Source organism: Nesoenas mayeri, assembly GCF_963082525.1.
Source record: "Nesoenas mayeri genome assembly, chromosome: 1".
Lineage (NCBI taxonomy): Eukaryota > Metazoa > Chordata > Aves > Columbiformes > Columbidae > Nesoenas > Nesoenas mayeri.
This window is the reverse complement of record NC_137541.1, coordinates 183,435,052-183,462,420: the sequence shown is the minus strand read 5'-3', so window position 1 is coordinate 183,462,420 and position 27,369 is coordinate 183,435,052. Positions and strand designations below refer to the sequence as shown.

Genomic DNA, 27,369 nt, shown 5'->3' with positions numbered 1-27,369 from the left:
TAACCTTTTTTTTTTTTAAAAAAAATGTCATTCAAAAAGGAGAGGCTGGGAAGGCGGTGAGCTGCCCGCCCCGCCAGGGGGCAGCACGGCCGACCCGGGCACGGACGGGGCCCTCACATACCATAGAGTCGCCCCTCCCCCGGCGCTGCGGGCCGGTGTTATTGAGGCAGAGGAGTCGCGCGAGCATTTCCTGCTCCACCCCATCCCCTCTGTCCCTCCCGCCCCGTCTCGGTTTCAGCGCATGCGCGCCGGCAGGGGCACCTGAGGGCGAAGGGGCTCGGCCATGGCGGCCTCCATGATCTGCAGCCGGGTGTCGGCCGGGCTGAGGGGCAGCGGCCTCCGCGCCACGCTGGGCAGCGCCACGGCGAAGGTAGCGGCCTCGCGGGAGAGAGGGCGGGCTGCAGCGGGCAGGGCCGTGCCGGGCCGTGCCGGGCCGGCTGGGGTTGGGGTCACTCCGTGCGGAGTGACGGCGGGAGGAGCGGCCGCCTCAGCCCCCTCCTGCCGCCGTCCTGCCCGGCCCTGTGGCGGCGGCGGGGCTGGCAGCCGGTGCCCGGCTGTGGCGCGGGACCTCTGCAGCTGCTTGCTTGTGGCGGATCTTCCTGGCGTGACTCCCCTTTCCTTCCTTTCCAGACTCCTCTCCCCTCACTTGCTTGGGAATCCCAGTGTTTCTGTCTCGACCGCCACCTCACTCACACCAGGGCTCAGGCTGTGACAGTGATCTCCTTCCAGCTTGCATCTCCCTAGTCTCTGTTCTTGTTTCCTGAAAACGCTTTTTCATAGAATCACAGAATATTTTGGATTGGAAGGGACCTTCAAAACTCATCTAGTCAAAGCACCCTGCAACGAGTAGGGACAACTTCAAATAGGTCAGGTTGCTCAGAGCCCTGTCCAGCCTGGCCTTGAATGTCTCCAGGGATGGGGCATCTACCACCTCTCTGGGCAACCTGGGCCAGTGTTTCACCACCCTCATTATAAAACATTTTTTCCTCACATCTAGCTTGAATCACCCTTCTAGTTTAAAACCATTACCCATTTTTGGGGGTGTGGCCTTGTTTTGGTCTGTAGAACTCCTGGAACACAGTGCAAATAAATGATCTGGGGAGTCTGAAGTGTGTAACTCTCCCTACGACTTTCTTCTCCTTCCCCATATGGAGGAAGGTCGCACTGAGTTCCCCTCTCGTGTTACACGCAGCCCAGCTGATCAGACAGTGCCAGAAACAGCAGCCACAGCGGTCAGCACCTCTTGCTTGGGTTTCATGCCAAGGAAAGGGCTTGTTGTTTGCAGGAGGAATCCTTTAGAGCTCAAATAGGCTCTGTCTGTTTGCTAGCTTGAAATGTCCTGGTAAAGCATCTACGTTGTCTGCATGTTTACTTTATTCAAAATGAAACAAAACCTTAAAAACGTAGTCTACTAGAAACTTTGTAATACAGACTGATTTTGTGCTACTTGTGCCAATAGTACCTACAGAAAAATAAAAAGTAGATGCAAAAATTTGCTTATATCTAAGTTCGTTTTTGTAGTCTGTTTGCATTGAATATCAGTGCTAATCTGTGTACATGGATTAGCTGAATTCAGTAGATTTGCTGTTTTATATGTGTATAAAGATCATGTTCCTATATCGTGAGATATGAAGAGTGCAGCAAACATTTTTTACTTTTGTGGTTGATAATTTTCTTGTTATGAAATGCAGTTACTTTACAAGATACCCTTTGGAAAGCTATGTCTTCTTAAAACTCCATGGGGTACCTTTTCTTTTTTTTAAAAAGCACTGCTCATGTAGTACCTCTTCTGATGTTTTCTCACTTTTTTTGCTTTATATGAAATATCAGAAATTCTTGGGGTTCTGTACATCACTTTTGCAGATGAAATTGAGACTATTTCCACACTGTAATTTTCAGGGCTGAATATTAGGCATGTTTTATTTTACTTAGCATTTGAAATGATAAAGTTATCTCACACTTTTGGCAACCCTCTGATTCAGTGTAGATGTTTGAAATGGGCCATAAGTTGTTTTTTCTGTGTCATGATAGTTATGTGAAGGCTGAATTGTCTGTTCTGTAGCAAATTAAATTCACAGGGTACAACTTTTGAAGGTGGTATAACTTAGTTTCTGCTGCCTTTCCCCAGAACTTAGTTCTTAGTTTGGCAGAAGGAGGCAATCTACCAAAACTTTTGAACTGATCTGTTCTGCATGCTTTTCTCTGTTCTCTGATGCTTTCAAACTTCCTCAAGGTTCTTCTCCCTACAGATATATTCCTTAAAGTACTTAAATACTTAAGTACTTTAGTAATTCCTTAAAGTACTAAATACTTAAGAGTGTTTTAACCCTGTCGGTCCTTGTCACTGGTAGCAACTTCTCCAGCTCTTTCCCACTGCCCCAGTAAAATCTCCCAAAACCAGACCTGACATGACTGACTGATATGGAAGAATAATGTACAAATGCAGAATTAAGTGATCAGATGTTTTCATTGGTACGCTAAACTGTACTTGTTTAATATGTAGACTTTATTAACCTAAACAAAGAGAGCAGTTTTTCCCAACATAGTCATTTTTTTATTTGTGTTTTCTTTTTTTTTTTCCTTTCTTTTATTTTTCTTTTTTTTTTTTTCCTTTTCCTTCAGGTACTTGGTGGAAGTCCAGGAATACTCAATAATCATGGGTTTCAGGTGCAACAACAGCAACAGAGGCGGCTGTCACTACATGAATACATGAGCATGGGACTGTTGCAGGAGGCTGGCATTTCTGTTCCACATGGAGTAGTTGCCAGGACACCAGATGAAGCTTACAAAATAGCGAAAGAAATAGGTATAATATTAAAGAGAACATATACAATATAGGCATGGGATTTATACAAGGTGTAGCTACTTTTTCTGTCTTTCCTGGTAAGACATTTCTGGAGTTCTGAATATACTGCCTCTTTAAGATAGCCCTTTCCTGTGAAACAACTTTTTTGCCAATTTGAGTATTTATTTTGGAGCCGACATCTTCCTAATATGAAGTTACCTAATGCTTAAGATTGCTCAGTGCACACTCATGTAGTGGAATCAGTTAAGTGACCTAGTTTTGAAGACACTTTTGCCTCTGTATTGAGACTGGTTTATGAAGCTAAACTGTTTATCTGAAATTCCAATGCGGAAGAACTTGATCCTATTTGCACTGAAGGCTGTGAACGTACATTTCAGGCACCATTGTTCCTGTTGCCCAAATGCTGCAGATACTTTTCCTGTAACTTGTGAGTCTTGTTTAGAAGGAATGGGACAGGTTATAAACTGTATTAGCCTAGACAATATAACTACCTGAACTTATTTGATATGAGTAATAGTCTCTACTTTGTGCAAATCATGGATTTCATTTTGCTCTCAAGCAATGTTAGAGGAAATCTTGTGTGAAAGGCTTCAGTGGTGGTGGCAGGTGAGGCTTCTGTAGTCCAAAATCTCGTATAGAGCAGAGATGTGAAGGATCCTTACCTTTAGGCTGTAGAAGAAGAGTAAAATCCTATTATTTTGTGAATGTGCTGTTCTGGCAGAATGCAACTACATGCAAGAGGGGGGAACTTTGATGGCTTCTAGCTATATGGTAAATTCCTGGCTTGCTGATGAAAAAGCATCTAATCTCTTTGCCTGGTTCTTAAATACTTACTAAGTAAGTATTTAAGATCTTAGATCTTTCATTTAAGACTTGATTCTGCTGATTGATTTGCCACTTTACCTGCTATGTGTCGTAGCAAAATTTTGGGGTTTGGTTTGGCCATAGCACAGAAGTCAACTTCTATCAGTTTGGGCATTAATATTTGTGGGGTTTGGTTTTTTGTTTTTTTTTTTTTTTAGTTTAGAGCTCCCTTTCCCCATAGGCTAGTCATAGAGTTTTAATGGAGGACATTGCTTGTCATATTCCACTCCCATATGCACATACATTAATCTCATTTCAACTCCAAATGGATACATTTGTAGTGATTCCCAGGTTATAGGTTTTGTTAGATTCAATTGAGTTTCCTGCAGATTTAATGCAAGAAATGACATCTGAAAGATAAGATATTTTTTTTCTAGAGCAAGTTACGCTACTTTGTCATGTAGACAGAAATTGAAAAGCTGCTTTTCCTTCAGATCTGATGTCCTAGAAATTCAAGTATTGCCTGCCTGCCTTCTTTGTCTTGTTCTGATTAGAGAGTAAATGATACAAAATTATAAGTTCATTAGTGTGAAATAAATGTGTTAAAATACTTCTGAGAATGGCTTAAAATTCAGTCCCTTGCCTTCTGTTAAGAGTGAGCTTGTAGCATGATTTAAACTTCACAAACTGGGCATACTCTTTTTCTTACATTAATATCTGCACAGACCTCCTGCTAGTGTCAAATGAGACAACCTTTACCTGTGGCTCTTCGATAGACAGCAAGGGAACTCGCAGGCCTGGATTCCTCTGTTTTGTTCCTTGGTCAGAGAGGAGAACTATGGCAAAGTAGGTCTGTTTCGTAGCTAGTTTTTAGCTCTCTCTCATCCACATGGCTTCTCATAGGTTTGCCTTTTATCTGGCATATGTGACCGTGTGTAGTTTCTTTGGGGTCAGAAAAATGAAATTGTGAAGTGTTTGAGTTGGCATCCTTCAGTAAGACAGAATAAAGGAATTCAGGGCTTCTGGTTGTCAGCCATATACTTTAAGTTGGTGTGTGATGCTGTGGTTTACTTTGGTACTTGAGAAGAGGAAGGGAAGACTTCCCCAAAGGACAACACACTGCAGCAGCTTAAGTATTTGAAGCTTTGCTCAAATATAGTCCAGAACTCATTCTTTATAGTGACAGGTTATTCTTTGCTCCAGTGTTTGAGATATTTTTTTGTTATTGTAACTATTTCTCTACTATTTTTTGTTTGTTATGTACTTAAAAAAAAGGCAAACCAAATCTCTAGCAGGACGAAAAAAATATTAATTTTTTTTTGTCCACCTACTCATTGTTTATTTTTGTCTTGTAGCGGTTGTTGTCAGTAGATAGGAGATTATCTTTTGCTTCTTTTTATGTGTTAAGCTGGTTTTTCAAATGTTTGTCTAAACTGTTACAGAGATAGTTGCTAATACTGCTTGCCCTGTCTCCCTTCTGCTGATCTACATGCTCCTGATAACCTTTAGTCAGAAACATGCTCTCTGTAAACTCAAGTTTCGCACTGGATTTCCTTCCTTTTGCAAATGCATCATTCTAGTTAGAAGTGGGTAACTTTTTATCCTAGTGTATAACAAATACAGCCTTCTCATTAACAGAGATTATCATAGTTCAGCTATGATTTGCATGCAGTGATTCTTGTAACACTCTGAAGTTTCAAATGCCGAAAAAATGCAATTTTGAAGTTAAATTCTAAATAACCATGCTTACTAACACTTTTTATCCTATTGTATAACAAATACAGCCTTCTCATTAACAGAGTTTATCATAGTTCAGCTGTGGCTGTAGCTAAATCATTGAAGCCATGTTATGTGAACAAAGCCAAAGCATAACCATACCAAGGATTATTATCATGTGAAGTTAACTAGTTTGTGGTAGAATCAAGCTGAGGCATGCAAATGTTGCAGTTTGCATTAGAGCCTAGTTCAAAGACTACACTAAATACTCTTTAAATAACAAAAATAATGACATTTATTAGATTTTCATTCAAAGTGATGCTTATCTTGAGGCCCGAAGTTGGATGAAGTAGTCTGGAAGCCAGAAAGGGTGCTTCCTCTCCACATCATAGTCTGTCTTGTATTAGGTATTTTTTCTGCTTAAGACCAAAGTGTCCTAAAGAGAGCGAATCATGTGAAGTAATCTTGAAACATATTTGGAGTAAAAGACATTATCTGAACTTGCATTGTTTTATTTCCTATAACAGTTTTCTAATATTTTTAAAGGGGACTGAGATTAAATTAGACGTTGTGAGAAACTTTTGGGCAATGATAACAGATCACTTATGATTTGAGTATTGAGGAAGATAACTTTTTTTTTTGTTAAGGATTTGATTTCTGCAGCTATCAGATTTCTTACAAGTGCTTTTTTCAGCTCCGCTAGCTGCATCTGCAACTGATTATTGTTATGCTTCTATTTCTTGAAAATATTTTCTGTCGTGTCATGGCAAGGTTGGCCATTGTAATTATTACAATATTGATTTGTATATAGCTTTTTCTTTTCATATTTGTCTGGCTGTTGAGAGTCATCATTAGAATTTGTTACTTATCGCAAGCAGCTTTTTCCTATAAAGAGCCCTCAGTCTCATTTCAAGTAAATTGTTATCACATACTGGTTCATGTAACTAAGTATTATTTTTAAATAACTACCAGTGAGTAATACAGTCCCTGGGGGCAGGTTTGGACCTCATATAAATGTCACTGCTCACTTCATTTTCCTCCAGTAGTTCACCGTCTCCATTTAAGATGTCCAGATCCCATTGGTGCCACTGAAAGAATGCATTCTTCTCAGAGCTAAGACTTGTATCTGGTGAAGTTTTAAATACTTTATTGATTAAAAAAAAAAGAAAGAAAGAAAAAAGTATTTTTAGTTATTTGTGGGCTTTACAATATGTGACTCTTCATATGTTACATGAGCGTCTGGCTTAAGTTTTGAAAGTCAGCTGAGTAAATTATCTTCCATAGTGTTGATAAGAGGCTGCAGAATGTATTGATTGTCTCTAAGGTTGTGGTTTCTTTCAGCCTATGCATGTGTCCCATCTAGCACTGTGACTGGTGCCGATTTAGAAGCTGATATGGATTTGTTATCAATTACATGACTAATGAGCCTAAAGACTATTGAAGAACAGATGCTTCATCAGTGTGATAGCAGATAGCTCAGCAGAACATGCTCTTTGAAATGTGTAGTGTTGCTGCTAAGCATCTATGGAAGTGTGTGTTTTGCTGTAACTGAAGGTTTGATGCTTCCTGATAACTTTGTCCGTTGACAGTTGTGTGGAAGGGAACGACACATTACATGCCTGTAGAAAAGCCTGCTTTTCTTTTATGTGAAGCATATATTTCTATTCATTATGATTTGAAAGGAAAGAGTTCTGAAGTGATTAATATCTTGAAGTAGCTTTTGTGTTCTGGTAGTTTTGTAGGACTTCAAGATAGTGAATCCCATGACTTTATGCTCATGGCTGACTGTCACATTTTAATAAAATAAAAAGCTGTACAGAATAGAAGGCGTTGAGAAACTGAGTGCATAACATTTCAGCTTTCTACACCAGATTTCTTAAAAGAAAACTGAAAGCAATGGAGTCTACTGTTATTTTTGCTATTGCAGTTTAAGAGATCTAGTCATTCTTCTTATCAGTGTGATTTATAAGGAATGATCTTTTTTGGTATTCTTTTTACAGAATAGTTCAAGTAATTAGCTTGGCTGCATTCCCGCGAACATTTCTGTGACCAATAGATGTTCCTCTTCAGACCTTTTTAGTTATTTTTAATGTTTAAAGACCTTTCAGGTTCTTTTCAATGCTATTGTTTTTGTTTTTGTTTTTAATATTGCTTAAACATACAACCTGTATCTTTCTTTTTTAAAAAAAAAATAATAATTTGTGTAAACCTGAGTGGATTATAAATAGGCTTGTTGATCTCAGGCTTTATTTAGTCAGAAACCAAAGTTTAGTACAATGTATGTACTGATTTTCTTAGATAGAGTACTAGCTTTTTCTTTATTAACTCATCAAAATAATAGGTATTCAAGCACAGTGGCACAAAAGCTGGAGTGGTTTTCTTCTTAGTGTTTGCCACATTTTCCTTGGTAGTCTGTGATTAAGTTTTTTTTATTACGCTGAAAGCTCACATTTAGTTTGTTCCTAGTACTTTCTGGTTGCTTTGCCATTATCAGTTTTCCTTGTTTGAGAATTATCTGCCTGACTATGTTAGCTGCTGTCTTTTAGGTTGTTTGTGGAGTCTGAAGCTCCAGAGCATTTATTCAGATGGGATCCTATCCAGTAGGACATGTATGATGATCTAAGGTGGCAAACCTGTGCAGAGATGTCCCAGGTGTTAAATAAAACCTGCTGCAGTGGTCAGTGCTAAGTGGGTTTTTTCCAGTTATGTTCCTGCTTTACCTGGTCAAAATCTCTAGATAAACAGCAGTAGAATCATAGAATGTCCTGAGTTGGAAGGGACCCACAAGGATCATCGAGTCCAATTCCTGTCCCTGCACAGGACAACCCCACAGTTCACACCATGTGTCTGAGGGTGTTGTCCAGTCTCTTCTTGAACACTGTCAGGCTTGGGGCTGTGACATCTCCCTGCGGAGCCTGTTCCAGTGCTCCACCACCCTCTGGGGGAAGAACCTTTTCCTAATGTCCAACCTGAATTTCCCCTGGCACATCTTCCTCCCATTCTGTCGGTTTCTATCTATCTAGAAACCAAACATTTACTTGAATTCTGGCAAACACTACTTTTTTGGCATCCTAAGCTTACATTTTGCTTCAGCCTTTGCTTTCTTTTGTAGCACTTAATTCCTCTGGAGTTCTAATAGCAAAGTATGTTGTTGATAATAAATCACTAGTTCAACTAAGTTGTCTAACCAGTACATTCAAATTTTGACCTCTATGTTTTGATTGCTTAACTTAGGATATTGCCAGAAACAAACCTGTCTGGTGAGTCAATGAAAAACTTGATGCAGTTGATTAATGTCAGGAAGTATTTGCGTAGAAAATAATGTTTTGTAATAGGCGTGAAACATCTTGTTTGCTCTCCTGACTGGTATGGTCCATTTGGTGGAAGAATGGAGATTCCTGGCACATAGTTATTTCAGTAATCATACTTTTGATTTGCATGCGATGATTCTTGTAACACTCTAAAGTTTCAAACGCCGAAAAAATGCAATTTTGAAGTCAAATTCTAAATAACTGTACTTACTAACAAAACTCAGACAGTATACTCTGAAGAGATTCTCTGCCTGTGTTGGCAGAGTTATGGTCAACACACTATTTATGTTGAAACTGTTGATAATTGTTAGTTGCAAGCCCATCTTTTCCCTCTCTAATTCCAGTAAATACAACAATATTGTTTAAACTTGGAGATTTTATTGTATCTGTGCAACAAGGGAAAAAAAATGGTTTGTGTTATAAATGGAACTTCTAAATGCAGAATAACTAAGGCAAAAGGGTCTTGGTCCCTCTCCCGGGGTAAGTTTGTAGTTGAGAACTTGACTAGCACTTGTGTTATTAACCTGTCACTGCCTTTTACTGTTGTCTGTTTTGTCAGAACAAATTAGGCTTGCATAGTTATCATGAAGGTGTTTGTAATAGGTGAGAAGCAGTACTGCTGCTACAGCTAGCATTGGGCAGAGAAGTGGCCATTAAAATGATTTCACAAAAGTCAGAATGGAAACTTGTAAAACAGAACATTTTATTGAAAAGTTGTCTGCCCTAATCATCAGACTTTCTACTTGCACAGAAAGCTTCAGAGATACAAAGGAACAAGCTTTCTCACCTCTTATTTCTGTTTTACTTAGATCAAAGCATGCATGTGAGGAGAAAGAGACCTTTCACCCAGTTTGAAAGCTTGGGTTATGAAATCAGAAATTATTCCTTCTAAGCAGTAAACATTAGTATTGGTAGAAAAGAAGGTTGGGCTGTTTCCTGACTGTATTACTTTTTCACTAGCTAGTTAATAAAGCATTGTTGAAGATAAAACCAGTGGTGTTAATACTGTATAGATTTCTGGTGTCTTAAACAAATGCTAGCTTTCTGTTTTGCAGATTCCAAGCACCTGTTCTCATCAGTCTCTAATCTTAATTTTCTAAAAATTTCCTGATTATTTTCAAGCTGTTTTACTTCCATACACTTTTAGTGTTAATTGCCATTAGTACAGAAATGCAGCTCTTAGCAAACGCCTCTTCTGAGTTTCTTGCTTTGCATCTATAGCCTGCTTGCGAGACACTAGCTGTAGTAAAGGTTTGTTGTTTTTCTGTTTTACTGCCTGGTGTTAAGGCTTTACGATTTGTCACTGTTGCTGAAAGCAGATGTCTTGCTTTCTGTCCCTCGCACTTCAGTGTCGCCTCCCCGCATGTGGGCTCGTCACACAGTGCCCAGGCTTATAGAAGTACTATCTGCTGGATTAGCTTTTGCCTTCAGCAGAGTTGCTCTTCTGATACACTTGAGACATGATTGTGCAAATGCTTATGCTGGCCTGAGAAAGGAGACTGGTGTGCAAAGCCAAAGACAGGAGGCAGGGTGTTCTGTGGTGTAGGCTGCTGGAAACTCTACAAACTTTATGTGTGGATACCTCCTTTGGGACAGAAACTACTGTTTTTCATTGCAACAAAAGCCTAGGAGTATTTCAAAGCAGTGTAAGCAAACCAGAAGGGCGCAACTGTTGATACTGAGTAGAAAACTGTGTTAGCTGCCGGTTTCTAAGTTTTTTGTTGGGTTACTGCATATCAGTTATTCTCTGCTGTGTCAGGTTGTGTGATAGTACTGCAGCTGTAACACTGTATATGAGATGTGTGACCAAATGCTTCTGTCTCCTAGTTTTAGGGTCACTTTAAATAGGGCCTGTAGGAAAAAATGTTTATTGAATAATAAACTTTCTGCATGGGTCAAGTTAAGATTTTTGGGGTCATGTTATCTGAATTTTGTTTTGGGTACATCTGTGCAGCTTAATTGTGTGTAAACATAGCTGGTCAAATAACCCTTGAAGTTTTATGTGTTTATGCAGTCAAGCAGCTAGTTTGCTTGTAGTGCTGTATGAAAACAAATTACAAATCATTAATATCCTGCTTAATTAGTGCCCCAATTGCTGCATTATGTTGCATAAGGGATAGTGCAATGACAATTTTGTTATGGCCAAAAATGACTGTGGAGAGTTTCAAGTTGTTTCTCACACACTTTTTTGGGATGTTTTTATATGTTACCGAAGTATAATCATGCATAATAATTATCCCATGGGATCAGGCCATTCCTAACTGTCGTTTTGGGAATATCGGAGAGAATATCTCTGCCAAGTTCTTTTTGAATCTCTTAATCTAGCTTCCTGTCTCCTGGCAGGCTTTACTATTTTCTGTGTAAAGAAGTGTCGTCTTTTTTCTTGCACCATTTTAAAATTGACTTCCCTTGGTAGGTGGTATTTGTTTTTGGCTGGTGTAGAGCAGGAAACAGAATGTTTGATGTAGTTGTGTGTTCTTGCTCTGTCCCTCACCAGGTATGGCCAAAGACCACAATCACATTGCTGCTTTGCTCTCCTTCAATAGATTTAAAGAAGTGCAAAGCTCTTTTAGTCTCTTCTTGTAAGGGAACCTCTTCATTTTATTGATCATCCTAGTCTTTCCCATTGAAAATTACTTTTATGATGGTGCCCAAGGCTAAATGTAGTGTTCCAGTTGAGACCTTAATCAGAGCTTTAGTTTGCATCTGCTTCTGACTTGTTCAGATTCTGATCTTCATTTCTAGGAGGAGTAATTGCTACTAAGAAGGTGCCTGTGGGTGAACTTTGTGGCTTTCCTGAAAACTCAGTAGAAGTAGCTTTTACTTTCTGGGCTTAGTGTAGGAGATGAAAAGTAGGGTGGAGAAATAGGACCCTCTCTTCTGAACATCCTACTGGATTGTAAATTAAATCTCTTAGTCTTGATTACTAAGTATATCAGTTTTGAATCTTTTCAGATATAAAACGTGTAGAAAGCTCAAAACAATAAATTAAATAATACTGTGAATATTTTATATCTTAAATACTTGAGCCACTTCAGTTCCTTGTAAAGGAGGCCAAATGGATCTTCTGTGAGCAAGGGAGCAAGTACAAGTGTGGTGGTGTGATGTGTTTTTTTAAAAAAAATATTATTGTTTTTCAGTTCTCTTCACAGAGAAGACAGTATTTTCCTCACTCTTTTATACTAACACTAATAAGTGAAGGTCCTCCAAATGTTGTGTTTGTATGTACATACAAGGTAAATTGTGTTCAAATGGATGGAACTTTATTTTTAAGCTTGTGTGTTGGAGCATACGGCTTTGTTTATCCATGAAGCTACTATTTATAATCTTACTCATACCTGAGGCTTATTGTTTCCTTAAGCAAGCTTTGTACTTAAAGTAATTGCATAAAAGTTGGTCTCATGAATAAAAAAGGCCAAAGTCTTGTTTTACGTGGCTTCTATAAAGCATGTTAACTTACTTGATTGCCAGTACTTAGCTATAAAAAACCAGTTATCTTCAGAAACTGAATTAAATATTAGATAATAGACTATAGTAAGTCAACATATACTCGTGTATTTATAACCTTCATGCTTCTTGTGCCAAAGGACTTCGTTGGTTGTGGATTCAGAGGTCTGTTGTTAGGTTGACAGTCAAGAAATAACATCTACAAGTAGTTAGGAGTAGTAACTTGAGCATTTCCTTTGCATATAGTCACTCTAGCTTGTGATATTCTGCAAGTTTAATATATCTGGCCAGGCAGGATGGAGGCCAAAATAGGAATTAGCACGATTTATTTGTGTGACATCGTGTTTTTCAGTATACATAGCAGCTGTTTTTTATAAGTACTGTAATTTTTCTGGGGCTTTTCCATGGCTGCCTTTTCATATCTAAGAGAAGAGCAAGTTCATTCTTCACTTGAAAAGACCAGAGTGGCTCAGCTAATGATGACATGAGAAAAGATGGGATATGCTGCACAGATGCGAACAGGGCAGCTCGTACATCTTGCAGTGTAGCTGTTCACTGCAGTGTATTGATTGCAACTGAACTTCAATAATAACTCAGAGCTGTGTTTTACTTCCTTTATCACCTTAACTGACTTGATGAAACTTTTTCTTTGCTTTCTGTCTTTCAATGATGCTTCAGAATATCTGAGTTGATGTTGATTATGTTCTCTTTTTAAACCTAAACCCATAGTCTCCTCTGCCTAGAAGAATATTTTGAAAAAGGGCTTTTAAAACCATTAAATGCAACTAAAGGACTCATTCTGCCTACTCTGGGAAAAACAGTAGATTTGCTTAGGCCTCTGACTTCTGCAAAGTACTCAAGCTTATGGATCAGTGCTCTGTTCAATGGAAGCCGTAGTGACCTGCAAGTTGAGTTGAGTAAGTGCTATTGTTACATATCATTGCTGAGAAGATAGCGGTTACAGATATAGGATGTTTGTACTTGACAGAAGAAAACATTGGATTATGGTGTGTTGGATATTCAGTTTCATCTTGTTGCTAGTCTGTGAGATACTAGTGTCTTCATCATTTGTGATTCAAACACACATTGAAGGTATCAGAACACTCAAAGTAGCAACAGTTTCGGATACTGGCTCACCAAAGTTTGTTCACAGAACAGCCTGAAGCTGCAATTTATGGATGGTTTGAGACTTTTGGAATAACCTGTGTGAGTTACAATACAGTCTTTGATTCATGTATTTGAGTGTTGGATTGGGGGTAATAACAGCCTTTATGATTTTACCTGGGGCAATTTGTTTTAGTTGTCACAGATGACAAATGTTGGGTTTTCTTTCATTCCAGGTTCAAAGGATCTTGTGATAAAAGCACAGGTTTTAGCTGGTGGTAGAGGAAAAGGAACATTTGAAGGTGGCCTCAAAGGAGGAGTGAAAATAGTTTTTTCGTAAGTTCTTTCTAAATTATCTCAGCAAGTGGAAAAACTTCAAAGTTTCACATTATAAATTGAACCTGCTGCTTAGTTTAAAATCAGTATTTTAATTATTAGCCTTAATATACCAAAAATTAGATAAGATTTTTTTTATGCTGCTTTCTGTTTTTCCAGCAGTTTTTGTCACATTCTGAGCTTCTTTTATTCTAGTCCAGAAGAAGCAAAAGCTGTCTCCTCCAGAATGATTGGAAAGAAGTTGTTTACCAAGCAGACAGGAGAAAAGGGCAGGATATGCAACCAAGTATTTGTCTGTGAGCGCAGATATCCCAGGAGAGAATACTATTTTGCAATAACAATGGAAAGGTCGTTTCAAGTGAGTAATATTAAAAATAGAAGTAAACTAATTAACTTGTTGTAGCTGAATTTAAAAACCAAACAAAACTGTTTACTGTACTGGTCACTTGCTTTTGAAAATCAGAAATATACATGAGCTATATTTTGTTTCCTAGTATCTCTGACTATATGATTGCCTTAGTGTTTAAATGCTTTAAAAATGTAGTGCTGCGATTTACATTTAAGGAATAATATCAGTAGCCATAACTGAAGTTCAGAGTCATATGGCTGAAGGGGAGATGGGTGGAATGGGGGAGTTATTTTCATTTTGATGTTAGTTTGTGCTTATCTATAAGATACTTCTATTAGACTTTAGTTTAAAAATACAGCTATGTATGTGCATGTACATGTACACACTATTTAAGAGTGTTAGGATTGTGATAAGTAAAAGTATTTTGGAAGAGCCAGTGGTTCTGGATAAATCAAACATCCCCTTTCTCCAGTATGTAGAGGTTCCTAGAGGTGCACAGTTGTGTCCCTCAGTTTTGAGAGTGCCAGTATCTTTCCTGTCAGCTCCGGAAGAATACTACTGTAAAACAATTTGGGCCTAGAAGTCTGTTTTAAGAGCTTTCAGGAAGATGAAAGCCATACTCTCTCCTGCTTGTACGTTCTGTATGTGTGGATATGTTGTCTTTTAGCCTACAATACAAACCCAGTTACTGGAATGTGTTGATGTATTTTCTGACAGACTAGTGTTTCATTATGGAATGTAGAGCTTGAATTGCTAAATACCTTCAGCAAAGCCAGGGTAAAGATCTTGGAACCCTTTTTTCTCAGCAAAAACTGGGATTTGTCTGTCCGGATTCTTAAGAGTTTGCAGAGGCACAGCCCTTGGTAATCGGAGAGTATCTCTGGTATGAGTAAGAAATAGTTTTCTGTGGAGAAATGAGGAAACTAGTCTTACTCTCTTTTTTTTAAATTGCAAAATTAGGGCTTCAATTTTGTATTGTTTCTTTCCTCTTCCTCTGTAGTGTCCTTTCTGATAGGAAGGTATTGGTTGTGTTGAATTTTAGTACAATTATATTATTAGTGTGCCTACATTCTATTGTACTCTATTAGAAGCTGGGAAGATCCAAATGCTATGGTACACACTCCAGTTTTACCACAAGATGGCATTAAAATACTGCAAATGGCAGGATTTTATAATCTTAAAATTGTGTACTATTCAAGCAAGCATCCCAGTGGAAATAAAATTTACAGTAACTGATTTAAGCAAATTAGATAAAGAAAAGAAACATTTTTCTAACTTGCTTTTGTATAAAAAATATCTTATTAGTGTATACAGAGCATAGCTGTGTGAATTATTGTCTTGATAGGGATGTACTTTGTCTTTACTGGTGGCTTTATAAGTCATGTTTTTAGATGTGCTTGTAATTGCTGTGACTTTTATAGGATGCTTATGATGAGGAAATGTCTTTCAAAACAAGGAAGTGTGAAGGTTGAATATCAGACTATGTATTGCTGGTGTTACTGTAAAACTCACCCTTTAAGGGAAGGAAAAAAGTCTGTAAAATAGGCAGTTGAAAGTGGAACTTGATGTCTCGAGTGTCAAGATGTCTTATGTTTTAAGCAAAACTGTTCACTTTGGTCAGTTCCGTGGAACAATGAGTTGTTTTTATAATGTGTGTGTAGCTTCCTGCCTCTGTTCAGGAAATTAATATCCAGAAATGTTCACTGGGTTGAACTTTGTTGAACCTAGGATAATCCACCATCTGTATGTTTCCATTTGGAAGGATGTCAATGGAACGACAGTGGGATGGGTATCACTCTCTAACCCAGTGTTGCATTTTCTGTAACTATTGGTCAACAGTTACAAGGCTGTTTAATGTTTAAGACCTGTGCTGATATGAAATGCTGCCTTAGTACAGCAGCTGTCATAATCCACACACAGTGGTGATAAGGGTAGGTAGGTTGAAATGATGCAAGTATGTCTCTACTGTAAACTGGAGGACTCTTCCCATGGGGAGGGATTTTTAGGTTCCATGGTAGTGAGTCCTTGATGATTTGTTGAGGTTTAGATCACTTTTAAAAAAATCTCTGCTGCAAATGTTATCAGTTCTGGTTTCTTAATTTATTTTATTATTGAATAATTGAGACGAGTTTTGTCAGAACTCTGTAACTTACTTTCAGTGATGCTATATTTACTGAGTTTTGTGATCCTGCTGAACAGGAGTAGTTTGCAGTAATTTGTCGCTAGGTTCTGCAGACCTAAATTTGTCCTTGGAGTTTGGCAGGATGAATAAATGAGTGCCTGGCATTCAGTGTGTGTTTGGGTAGGGGTGAGTGGAGAAGGAGGAGCTGAAAAGGCTGTTCTTTTTCTGGTGACAACCTAGAACATAAAATGCATATGATTATTAAGTTGAATCTTTCTATCAAAATTTAAAACTAGTATGTCTGTGTTAATAGCTCTGCTGCAGTATATACAAAGGAAACTTTTCTTTGTAATAAGAAATTCGACTCAACATAGACCTTAAAATTTGCAAAGTATTATTAAAAGGTATTATATACATGTGTTGAACAGAGGATAACATTCTCCTCAGTAAAAGCATAAAAGTACAATGCCCAACAAAAAAAATATCGAACAACAAGGTTTCATTACTGTGAGATATCTTATGAGAAGAGCTAAGTTTCATTTGTGTGGTATAAAATTACTTATGCCTTTTTTTTTCCTTTTTGTTCTAGGGTCCTGTGCTGATAGGCAGTTCTCAGGGTGGCGTCAATATTGAAGATGTTGCTGCAGAGAATCCTGATGCGATAATTAAGGAACCCATTGATATAGTAGAAGGCATAAAAAAGGAGCAAGCTGTTAGGGTAATTGTTAATGTGGAAAAGTACACATTAGCAAGGGTGGGAGGGTCACTTCTAAATTTTTTGAAGTGTGCAAGCATTGAACTTGCTGAGTTGTCTCAAACCATTTTGAAACAGACTTGAACTAGATATTTAAGTATTTTTAGGTGATAGTCAATGTGAATCTAATCCTGCATAGCAGTGCTTTATCTAGCTTTTATAGAGCTCTGTAAAGGCACATGATCGTGACTTTTTACTTGCTGCTCTTAATGATAAATGCAGTGTTTTGTGTTGAAAACAATCTTTTAAAACCCAAGAGTCACCTTTTTTTTTTTTTTCCCCAGGAAGACAGGAGAGGTTCTACATCTATAAATTCAATTGACACTGAACTATATAGCTAAACTTGGCCATTCCTAATTTGTAACTAAATCAAACTCCAAACATCAGTTAACTGATAACCAATTTTTTACTTTCAGCTTGCCCAGAAAATGGGATTTCCTTCTAATCTGGTAGATGAAGCAGCTGAAAACATGATCAAATTATATAATCTCTTTCTGAAATATGATGCTACCATGATAGAAATAAATCCTATGGTGGAAGATGCGTCAGGAGTTGGTAATGTTTTTTTTTTTCTTTTTTAATTTGTGTAAGAGTTTGTCATTTTTGTACATCTGAATTAGTGGTTTTGCACTGCTAAAACTTCAGCTGTATAGAGCAAGAGGACTTAGCATTAGCATGGTATGTTGAAAAACAAATTTAATAAAACTTACAAGTTTGAAAATCTAAGCATAGTAGATATCTGCTCTTAAGTGGTAAGTAGGATTTTAAGTTTAAAGAGCTTCCTGGTTTTTATTTATTAAAGATGAACACATCTTCCAGTCTTGAGTGTTTGACTACCAAGTATAAGACATTCCCGGAAACTGGGTCTTTTCAAAATTCATAAATCAAAACTGGAGCCATCTTGTGTATTCAAAGTTGTTAGTGAAAAGATAACCAGAATAGTAGCACCTTCTAGAAATCTCCTGCCTTTACTTGGACATGAGAATGATTCGTTGAATTTGATGCTTGATGTATTGAAAGACTTTGGGTGTTTGTGGTATCTTGATGTTTATAAGGTTTTTAGCATATCCAGTTGCAGAATAGTTAGTTAATGTTCAATCACAGCCAGTTCTGCTCTCACCAAAAAATAAGCCCATGGAACATATTTGTACTTGAACTCAGCTACAGCAGTTTTAAATTTAAACATGAATGTAACTCCTTCATCAAAGCTTACAGTTACTCTGTTGTTACTGTTTTTCTTAATAATATTGCTTAGATGAACAGTAGGGAGCAGTCTCTCCCATCTGTTTCTTGTGCCTTGTCGTTTTTATATCATCTGTATTGAGGGGTAGAAATGAAGTGTCACGTTTGTACAGAGAGAAACTTAGTTTTCATGTAAAGAGTACTCTAGGTTTTCCACATCACCCTGCTGTTAATATATTCAAGTGAAACTTACTTTTATGTGTATTCTTTTGACACTTTTTCTTCCAGTTCAGGTGTTTTTTCATTGTGTTTTTCTGTGCTTACATGCATGCACATACAATATATATATTTAATCTAAAAGCAGAAAACTAAGAGTGAATAAAAAAACCCAAACCAGAGACCTTCCTTAGGGATTAATTTTATGCCAATTACTAAAACATAGTTTGCTTAGATTTATCAGCTTGTAAGCCTTTTTGTTTCTAGAGTGTTTGAAGGAATCAGTTATCTTCCCTTTTTGTGCAGTTAAAGGGACTTAACTGATTGTGTGGATCAACTGGAGAGAATCTTGTACTTACAAGCAGTGCTAAGTATGTCTTTTCAGCAAAACTTTAAGTTTGGACTGCATGAGCTAGCTGCCAAGTTTGACTTAACATACTTTAACATATCCATGTAGTAGTTTAGCTGTTATTCTAGTATTAAATGATGGTGTGTTTAGTTTCTTTTTTTTTTCCTTTCAGTGATGTGTATGGACGCGAAGATAAACTTTGACAGTAATTCAGCCTATCGTCAGAAGAAGATCTTTGATATGCAGGATTGGACACAGGAAGATGAAAGAGACAGGCAAGCTGCAAAAGCAGATCTCAACTATATAGGATTGGATGGAAACATAGGCTGCTTAGGTATGTTCTAGTCAATGAATTTTAAATGACATAATGGATGTATAGACCAAATTCCTAAATGTGTTCTTTATTCTCATGTAGTCAATGGTGCTGGTTTAGCTATGGCCACAATGGATATAATTAAACTTCATGGTGGAACTCCAGCAAACTTCCTTGATGTTGGTGGTGGTGCTACAGTGCATCAAGTGACTGAAGCCTTCAAGCTTATTACCTCTGATAAAAAGGTGAGGGAAGAGTCAGTATATCAAGGTCCTACACAGTGGCAAAACAGGCTGTGATTTGAAAGACAATACTTAGTGTGTGTTCTCCAGAAAACATCTTTTTATAAGCATGAAATTAAAAAGGGAAGAAAAAGGAGATATTACATCTTGGTGCAAATTAAGATGGCCTGAAAACCTGTTGAATTTTTTTCCCTTTTTTAAAAAATAGGCTCTTTGACTGTGTACTGAGTAGGCAGTTTTGTGTCCTCCGTTTGATGTTACAGCTGTATTTGAATCTTCCCAGAAATCTTTGAGTCAGAAGCTTCAGGCTATTGAGCCTGTTTTTCAGCTGGGTCTGTTCTATGCATAGGCTTGTAGAGATGAATGTTCACTGTGCTGTGCACAAGCAACTTACTAAGGTGCTAATTGTATGCAATCTAAGATAAAATAACTTTGTAATGGATTTGGAAGGGCATTAATGTTTTGTTCTATCAAAAGGTTATGAGAAGTGTCTGAATGTTATTAAAATATTAAGTTGTTTGAAACTAGAGGAAGAGCTTTACCATCCGAGAAGGACGCTGCAGGGACTGTATTGACGAGAGAGGTGATTATTCTAGTGGGAACTTGATGACAGTTTAGGACTTTTTAAAAAGAAAGAAAAATTTGAAAAAGAGGTAGCTGAAAAAGGTGGGAGAGACTTGCAGGACCTGGTAGTGGTGTGCTACTTTTGCACCAGAATTTTATGCAGCACTTGCTCATCTTTGGAAAGGGCCAGAAACAAACAGTGAATGATGTTCCAGACAAGCTTAGTCTCTTTCCCATTGAAAAGATTTTTGTTAACAAATGCAGGGTCTGACACACTCTTCAATAGTGTTTCAGAATCATTTAGCTTGGAAAAGACTTTTAAGATGATTGAGTCCAACCACAAACTGAACACTGGCAAGTCTGCCTCTAAACCATGTCCCTAAACACCACATCTACACACCTTTTAAATATATCCAGGGATGGTGACTCCAGCATTTCCCTGGGCAGCCTGTTCCAATGCCTGACAACCCTTTTCGTGAAGAATTTTCTCATAATATCCAATCTAAGCCTCCCCTGGCACAACTTGAGGCCATTTCTTCTCATCCTATCACTTGTTACTTGGGAAAAGAGACCAACACCCTGCACTCTCCAGCCTCCTTTCAGGTAGTTGTGGACAGCAATCAGGTCTCCCCTCAGCCTCCTTTTCTCCAGGCTAAACAGCCCCAGTTCCCTCAGCCGCTCCTCATCAGGCTTGTTCTTTCTTCATGGTCTTTCAAGAAACTGAGGTAAGAGTGAGGGGCACAGAGCACCTCAATTACAGAGAGAAGATGAGAAGGAAGAATATGGGGATTGTTGATTTGGGACAATTTCTTGCAATGATAATTCTCTGCTGCTGCGTGGACAGAGAGTGTCAGAGATATGACAGAGATATGTTCTTGACATATCTTTCCTTTTCTGCCTTCCTTCAGCTGCTCACTGTTTTATCAAAAAACCATAACTGTAGCTGGAACTCCTGGTGCTGAAAGCGAAACAGCAGCACAGCCCACTGGTGTCACAGACCACACCCTGGCTGCACTCTGGGTTCAGTTCGGGTGGTGTTTGGAACAGCCTTCTGGGGTGCCAGTCGAAGTTGCTTCTACCCTTTAGTAGCAGTAGCAAGAACAATGTCACACAAATGAGCTAGTCGAATTGCAAGATAATGAGAACCAAGCTATTCTTTATTAACCAGTTGCACATTAATATTTTGTTTTGTTAAGTTTATTCTGTCCTCCAAGGCTGTCTACCCATTTTTGCTCCTACTTTATTGCATCTTTCACCATTGACTATGTTCTTTTTACCCCTCTTTTCCACCACTTGAGTAGGAAAAGACTTTCCCTTAACCTCATGCTTAGTCCTCCTGAATAAAACATATTTCAGATAGCTTACCTCTAAGCATACTGGTTTTTAAGTAAACTGTATAAACATTGTCTTGTGTGTGGGTTTTGTAAATTTTCTGTGTTCCCTAGCATGGCTTCTTCAGTATGTGCAGGTACTGGTGGTGGAGGTACCTCTGTTGGAATAGTGTTAGAAATGGAAAGATAAACAGTTGACAAATGACTTCATTCACATTTTGTCTGTTTGACTTGCTTGAAGAAAATTGAACAGCTCTTTATTAATCATGCTCAGAATATTCTGAAGTAATGGACAGTGATGGCTTTATACACAAAATGAGTGTGTCTTTTGCAGTAGCTACACAGAATACACACTGTAAGAGAAGTGGCTATTGCCTGCAACTCAGGCTGGATTGAAGGACAGTGTGGAAGATTCCTGGGACAGGCATTTTTGCAACAGGGTTTTTCCTCAAGTAACTGTTCTGCTGTGACTTTATAGAAGTGTACTTATGTTGCTGATGTTCTCTAGAACAGAAGTGTTCCCCATCTTTTGCAGAGCCCCTCATTACACTTACGGAGTTTGAATTTTCCTTAGGCTAAAAGGCTCAGTGCTGCTTTTGTCTGGTGTGCCTCTGGCCATTTTTAATGTGAATATTGTAATTGATTCTGTAGGTACTGGCTATTCTGGTAAATATTTTTGGTGGCATCATGCGATGCGATGTGATAGCACAAGGCATCGTAGTGGCAGTGAAGGATTTGGACCTAAAGATACCTATTGTGGTACGGTTGCAAGGTGAGTGTGCTTCAGTACATGTTAAATATATTTGTCCATGTTAGCAAATTGTTTTGAGCTTATATATTGTGTAGCAAGTTGCCTGTAAGCTGAAGACTATGGAAAAACAAGGCAAACCTTGAATTTGGATGATGATTGGCAAGTTAATAAAAAGAGTTTCTCTGCTTTTATAACTATTAAAATTGTTGTCTTCTAGATTTATTCACAAAATTACTTTTGGAACAGGCTTCTTAAAAATATATGAGAATACTCTGGTAGTAGTCTCCTGTTCAATAAGAATGGCATTTTATCTGTTTCTTAAGGTACACGAGTTGATGATGCCAAAGCTTTAATAACAGCTAGTGGCCTCAAAATCCTCGCGTGTGATGACTTGGATGAAGCTGCAAAAATGGTAAGAAAGCTGGTTACAGGTACTCTTTTTCAGAACACAGCACCTGTTGCAGAATATTGAAAAGCTGAAACTCTGTTAAATCAGCTAAAGGTAGCTTAGGTTATTATCAGGGCCTGAAGTGAATGTTTTACAAATTAATAAGTACATATTTTGTAAAGAAAAGAACTAAGCAGCTGTTATACCCCAGAAATTTCTGTGTTGGAGACTTCCCCCCCGGCCCCCGCCAAGCACATTAAAAAATAAGTTAAAAAACCCCAACAGCAAAAAGCGAAGAAAACAACAACAACAAAAACCAAACCAAACAAAAAGCCAACAAACCCCAAAATGAAAACACAACCAAAACAACACAAACTAAAACCTCAGTAAATGACAAGATGAGTCCCTCTCTTTGGTAGGGGAATGGCTAAGAGCTTAGCTTTATTAATTGAAAAAAATACTTTCATTTAGGTAACTGAAAAATGCAGTGTAACACTTCCTTTGGTAGACTACTATATTTCAGTGTGCATGATTAAAAATGACACATAGTTGATTGTCCTGTCCTTATAAGATAATTAGATATTCAGACAAGTTGTTTGTGACTTTTTTGTGTGTATGTGTTTTGTTTTTGCTTAGTTTCCTGGTGTTTAACCTCTAGAAGCAGCTGTGAATTGCTTGGAGGAAGAACTTATTTAGCTGGACAGTATGGCCCACTGTTTTAAGGAGTAGAATTAAGATCTGCTAGGCTGATCAAGCTTTGGTTAGGTCAACAGAAATCTTCCCTAGCAGTATGTATGGGTCTTTAAGCTATATATTCTCCTATGTGATGCATCTTCTAAAGTTGCTGCTGAATCTAAAGTTCTCAGCTGAATCATGGTACCATGCAAATGGAGTTCAAATTAGTTTTGTGATCTTAAATTACCTGTATCTGTAGAAGCACTTTTTGAAAGGCTTATAGTTGTTCTTGTATGTTGCCGATAAGGTAGTTCCTTAAACAGGTTTACGTAAGGTGATGCCGTGAGGGGGATAAACGAATAGATGAGGATAGATCAAAGTAATTAGCTGAATATTCAAAGCAGTGATGTTCAAAGTATTTTTTCCTACCTAAATAATTAACAATTATCTGCAAATTATTCTAGTGTATTAATACTTTAGGTGCTTTCCAAGTTAGGTAATGTGAGCAAGGAAAACATATTACAAATGTGTAGCAAGAGTAAAGATGAAAATTTTTGATCTGCAAAAAATTAGAGGGTGGATCTTGTATCGCAGGAAAACTTACAGTTCTGAATCCTTTTTTTTTGTGTGTTTTCTAAAGAACCACTTAGTTATAATATTTGATTCTAAGCAGGAAATAATTGACAGAGCTTTTGAGTTATTGTGCCAGAGAAATTGAGGCTCTATAAGTTATCAAAATAAGATCCAGAAATGCTTGCAACAAAAGCTCAGAGGAGACATAGCTTCTAGATACATAGAATCTCTTGTGAGTGGGTACCCAACATCTCTCAGGAAAATGAAGTAGCACATAAACTTTAAAACTTGTAGCATTTTGTCAAGGTACTTGGTTGTAAATGAGAACCAGACATTGTATATATAACTCAGTGAGGTGTTTTCTAAAAGACTTGACTAATCTTTCATGTAGAAGTTATTAAGAAGCTCTGGACTAAGTTATAATCTACTACCTGCCCCCTGCTCACCCTTCCAGCCCCTATTTAAGATGTTGCTGATCCTCTGCCATTATTTTGTTTAAAAAGATTGGTCCAGCTCAGTCAAGTTAAGATTGTTTTGAAGTTAAGTCTTGATTTCCTGTTTTTCAGGTGGTGAAGCTCTCTGAAATAGTCACCTTAGCAAAACAAGCTCATTTGGATGTTAAATTTCAGTTGCCAATTTGATCTGAGAAATGCCATGCCAGTGTCTAACATGCTCTCTGAAATACTGTGTTCTGTGAGATATTTTTCTTTTTGTGTGTGGAGGTTTTGGCTGTTTGACAGGCGCACAAACTGAAGTACCTGGTCTTTAATGTTAACATTCAGAATGGTCAGAGTTGTTGTAAGAGCATGTGTTGCTGATATTTAGCCCTTCTTAGTTGTTGTTCTCAAGCCTCCAGCTTCTGCTGCAGAATGTCACTTGCAATATACTTCTGCGTTGTCCAAAGTAAAGCTTCTGGTTGAAAAATCATTATTCTGAAGTTTCTTTACTTGTAAATTTGTATTAGCCTTGGTTAAAATAAATATGACTAGATTATCTAGTTGTCCAGGTGGAGAAATGTATTGAAACGGTATTTTATATTGGAAACAGTTGTACTTAGCAGTATAATGGACATGAGCACATCAATCATTATTTATGAACAGGTGCATTTGAACTTGATCAGAAACATTTTTAGGAGTGCTTCAATGAAGTGGCTGGTAATTCTTCTGGACAACATGTTTAATCACTACAAAATATACTGTAGCACTTAGATTTTCATGATTTCCAGCCCTTACGAAAAAAGCATTGTGTAGTTTTCTATATGAACAAGAATTTACCAAACTTCAAGGAGAAAGAATACATAGAGAATTAAAATGTCTATTGTACATCACTAATAAAATTGTATATTAATAAAATGTCTCCCAAGATGTCTACTGTCTTTTTCTTTATGTGCCACCATTTGGATAAATTGCAAATACTCATGGCTTAAACCATAATCTAAGATAGCAAGCTAGAAGATTTTTAGGAGTAAATTTACAGTAGTACATATGTTAATTTTTTTGTTCTCCTTGAATTGCATTGTGTGGTTAAAAACATGTATTCATGCTGCGTTGAAAAGTTTGGACAGTTATCATACATATAATGTCTTATTAAAGTGGCCGTAACTGATCTCTGCACAAATACACAGGGAAATGTTGCTTCTGCTAACAAATCTAGTCTTAGCATTAAAAAGAACTTGGAATTTGAATGATGATCCATTTTCTACTTAGTTTCCAAACACTGTTGAATTATTATGACTCATTTTTGTTTGTATTTTGTAGGTTGGTTGGTTGGTTTGTTTAAAATGCTATGTTCTTGGCTAATGATAGTGTAGTTTTATCAGGAAATAATGAAGACTTGTCTATGGTGGCATTTCAACAAGGGAAATCCTATGATCGTGAACTAAAGACTTAAAAGGATTATATGAAATGTGGGGAAACTTAGCCATTTATACACAGTTGTGAGGTAAGTAGGGTGATAAATGAAGAAACTTTCAACCAGCATGTTATATTTCCATAGTTTTTGCAGTGCTAAAGAAAACCATCAGAAATTAAACCTGCTATGAATTTAAACTGGGTTATTTTCAATTTTAGTTGTTCTCTCACAACTGCCTTCTGTGTGCTGTCAATCCAGCATGCTGAAGTGGGCTTGTGAGTATGCTCGGAATTGCTTTTATTCAATAGCCTTGAATAGATTTGCAGAGATAACTCGTTTGAATAGATTTGTTGAGCAATGAATAATTTAGAGAATATAATTCACTTGTAGCATGTGGGTTTGCTTTCAGCCTTTTTTTACTTTTAAAATCTTTTCCAGGTTTGTAAGGAGGTAAATTTTTTTTTCTAAACATACCTAAACATACCCGTGGAATTATTTCTAAATCAGAGGGAGGAACAATAAGACAAAAGTGACTTGATTTGGCTAAAATGACAAAATGGTCTTTTAATACAAATACTGGATTAGAGTGGAGGCAAAACGAGATCCTGCTGTTAGTCCAGGATTTCCTTATATTCTCTTTGAACTGTTAAATGTGGTTCAGTAGGGGAGAAGGAGCCAAGGCAAAGTCATTTCTATCTTTGAGAGCAGTGTAAAATACTGCTGTTCTCAGTAGCATGTTCACAAATAATAGATGGGATGGAAAGTGGCATTTTGCCACTGAGGTAAACCTGAAGCCCATCATGTTCCTTTAACGAAGGATGAAGAATAGGTGTGGGGTAGGAGGGTGGATGCCTACAGTTTGCTGACCAGAGTGATCAGAATGTACCAGATCACTCTTAATGCTAAAATTACAATGGGTAGGTTGGCAGATAGTTATTTTAAATTCCTTCAGCAACACTTAAGACTCTGTAATCCAAATACTAATTGTGAAGAACTGAATTTCCCCTTGGAAGCAGCGGTGCGTAAGGGACTGAGTACGATGCCACAGTTGAGTGTGTAAGGGATTGAGTATGGTGGGCAGTGTGGGAGGAGAGGGAACAGTAATACCATAGAATCACTTTGGTTGGAAGAGACCCTCTAGATCATTGAGTCCAACCATAACAGAACTCCAACACTAACCTATGTCCCTAAGAACCTTGTCTAAACGCCTTTTCAACACCTCCAGGGATGGTGACTCCAGCACTTCCCTGGGCAGCCTGTTCATGCCTGACAACCCTTTCCATGAAAAATTTTTCCCTCATATCGTGTCTGAACCTTCTGTGGCGCAGCTTGAGGCCATATGAAGGACTGTGAGCAGGATGGTGTGTATAGGTGTTACATATGGGTGCCAGGCATGCACTTTTCCCGATATAAGGGTCTGGAAACATTGTTTCTTTTTATTTCACTTGAAGAAACAAAATTAGTGATTGATTTGTGTTAAGTATCTTGAAACTAAGTAGGTATGAGGAGATTTGCTTTAATTAACAAGGTGCTAGAGTGCTCTGGGATCATTTAATTATGTGCATATGTTGCAACCAGGGAATATTAATCCATTTCATGTGTAGTTGATAATTTAAAGGCCCAAAGCTCATGTAGGAACTATCTGAACCATTTTAAAACTTTGTAAACAACTTCCTTACCCATACTGTGTTGCAATAGTAGTAATCAAAGATGTGTAAGGATGGAAACTTCCTAAAATTAGTGTATACAGCCAAAAGCAAAATTTCTACATATTTTTCATGTTTTGTTTACTTTGTTGAAGAATTTCTTACAGACAAGAGCTTCAAAGGAGCAGGAATTTTTATGGCAGTAAAAGGAGTTTGTATTAGAGGGCTTGCTGCCTTTTGATGCAATTGTTATCCATGTGGAGTTTTACAACTGTTTTGAGATATCAGAAAAGCAGATGGCTTTTTGTAAGAACAGTGTAACCGCTATCAACCTTTGAATTCCAAAATTAGCTGTTCTTATGTTCCACATCTCCCTCAAGTGTTAGACTTGTGGCCAATGTGCTTGAAGACAGCTCTGGTGGAAATTAAGGGTAAATCTTATGGAATAAGTGTTCATAAAGATTGTCTCATTTTAAAATTTTTTGTAGTGTTATCTACTGAACCAGTTTTAATGTATTAAAGCAGTTTCTACTGTGATA

At 37.7% G+C, this 27,369-nt stretch overlaps 1 protein-coding gene across 2 annotated transcripts; it reads left to right on the top strand.

Moving 5' to 3' along the window:
• The first annotated feature begins 246 nt into the window (after positions 1–246).
• On the top strand, positions 247–24,653 carry SUCLA2 (succinate-CoA ligase ADP-forming subunit beta). 2 transcript variants are annotated; one of them, XM_080363596.1, is made up of 11 exons: positions 247–370; positions 2,623–2,806; positions 13,425–13,524; positions 13,720–13,882; positions 16,585–16,713; positions 17,166–17,304; positions 18,669–18,830; positions 18,912–19,054; positions 21,598–21,718; positions 22,021–22,109; positions 23,900–24,653. In XM_080363596.1, exons 1-11 carry the CDS (start codon positions 284–286, stop codon positions 23,972–23,974), a joined length of 1,392 nt encoding a protein of 463 aa, XP_080219722.1. In that variant the 5' UTR covers positions 247–283; the 3' UTR covers positions 23,975–24,653. The 2 variants fall into 2 exon arrangements, 1 of the variants encoding a protein (XP_080219722.1); XR_013923598.1 differs by lacking the exon at positions 21,598–21,718.
• The last annotated feature ends 2,716 nt before the right edge of the window (positions 24,654–27,369 follow it).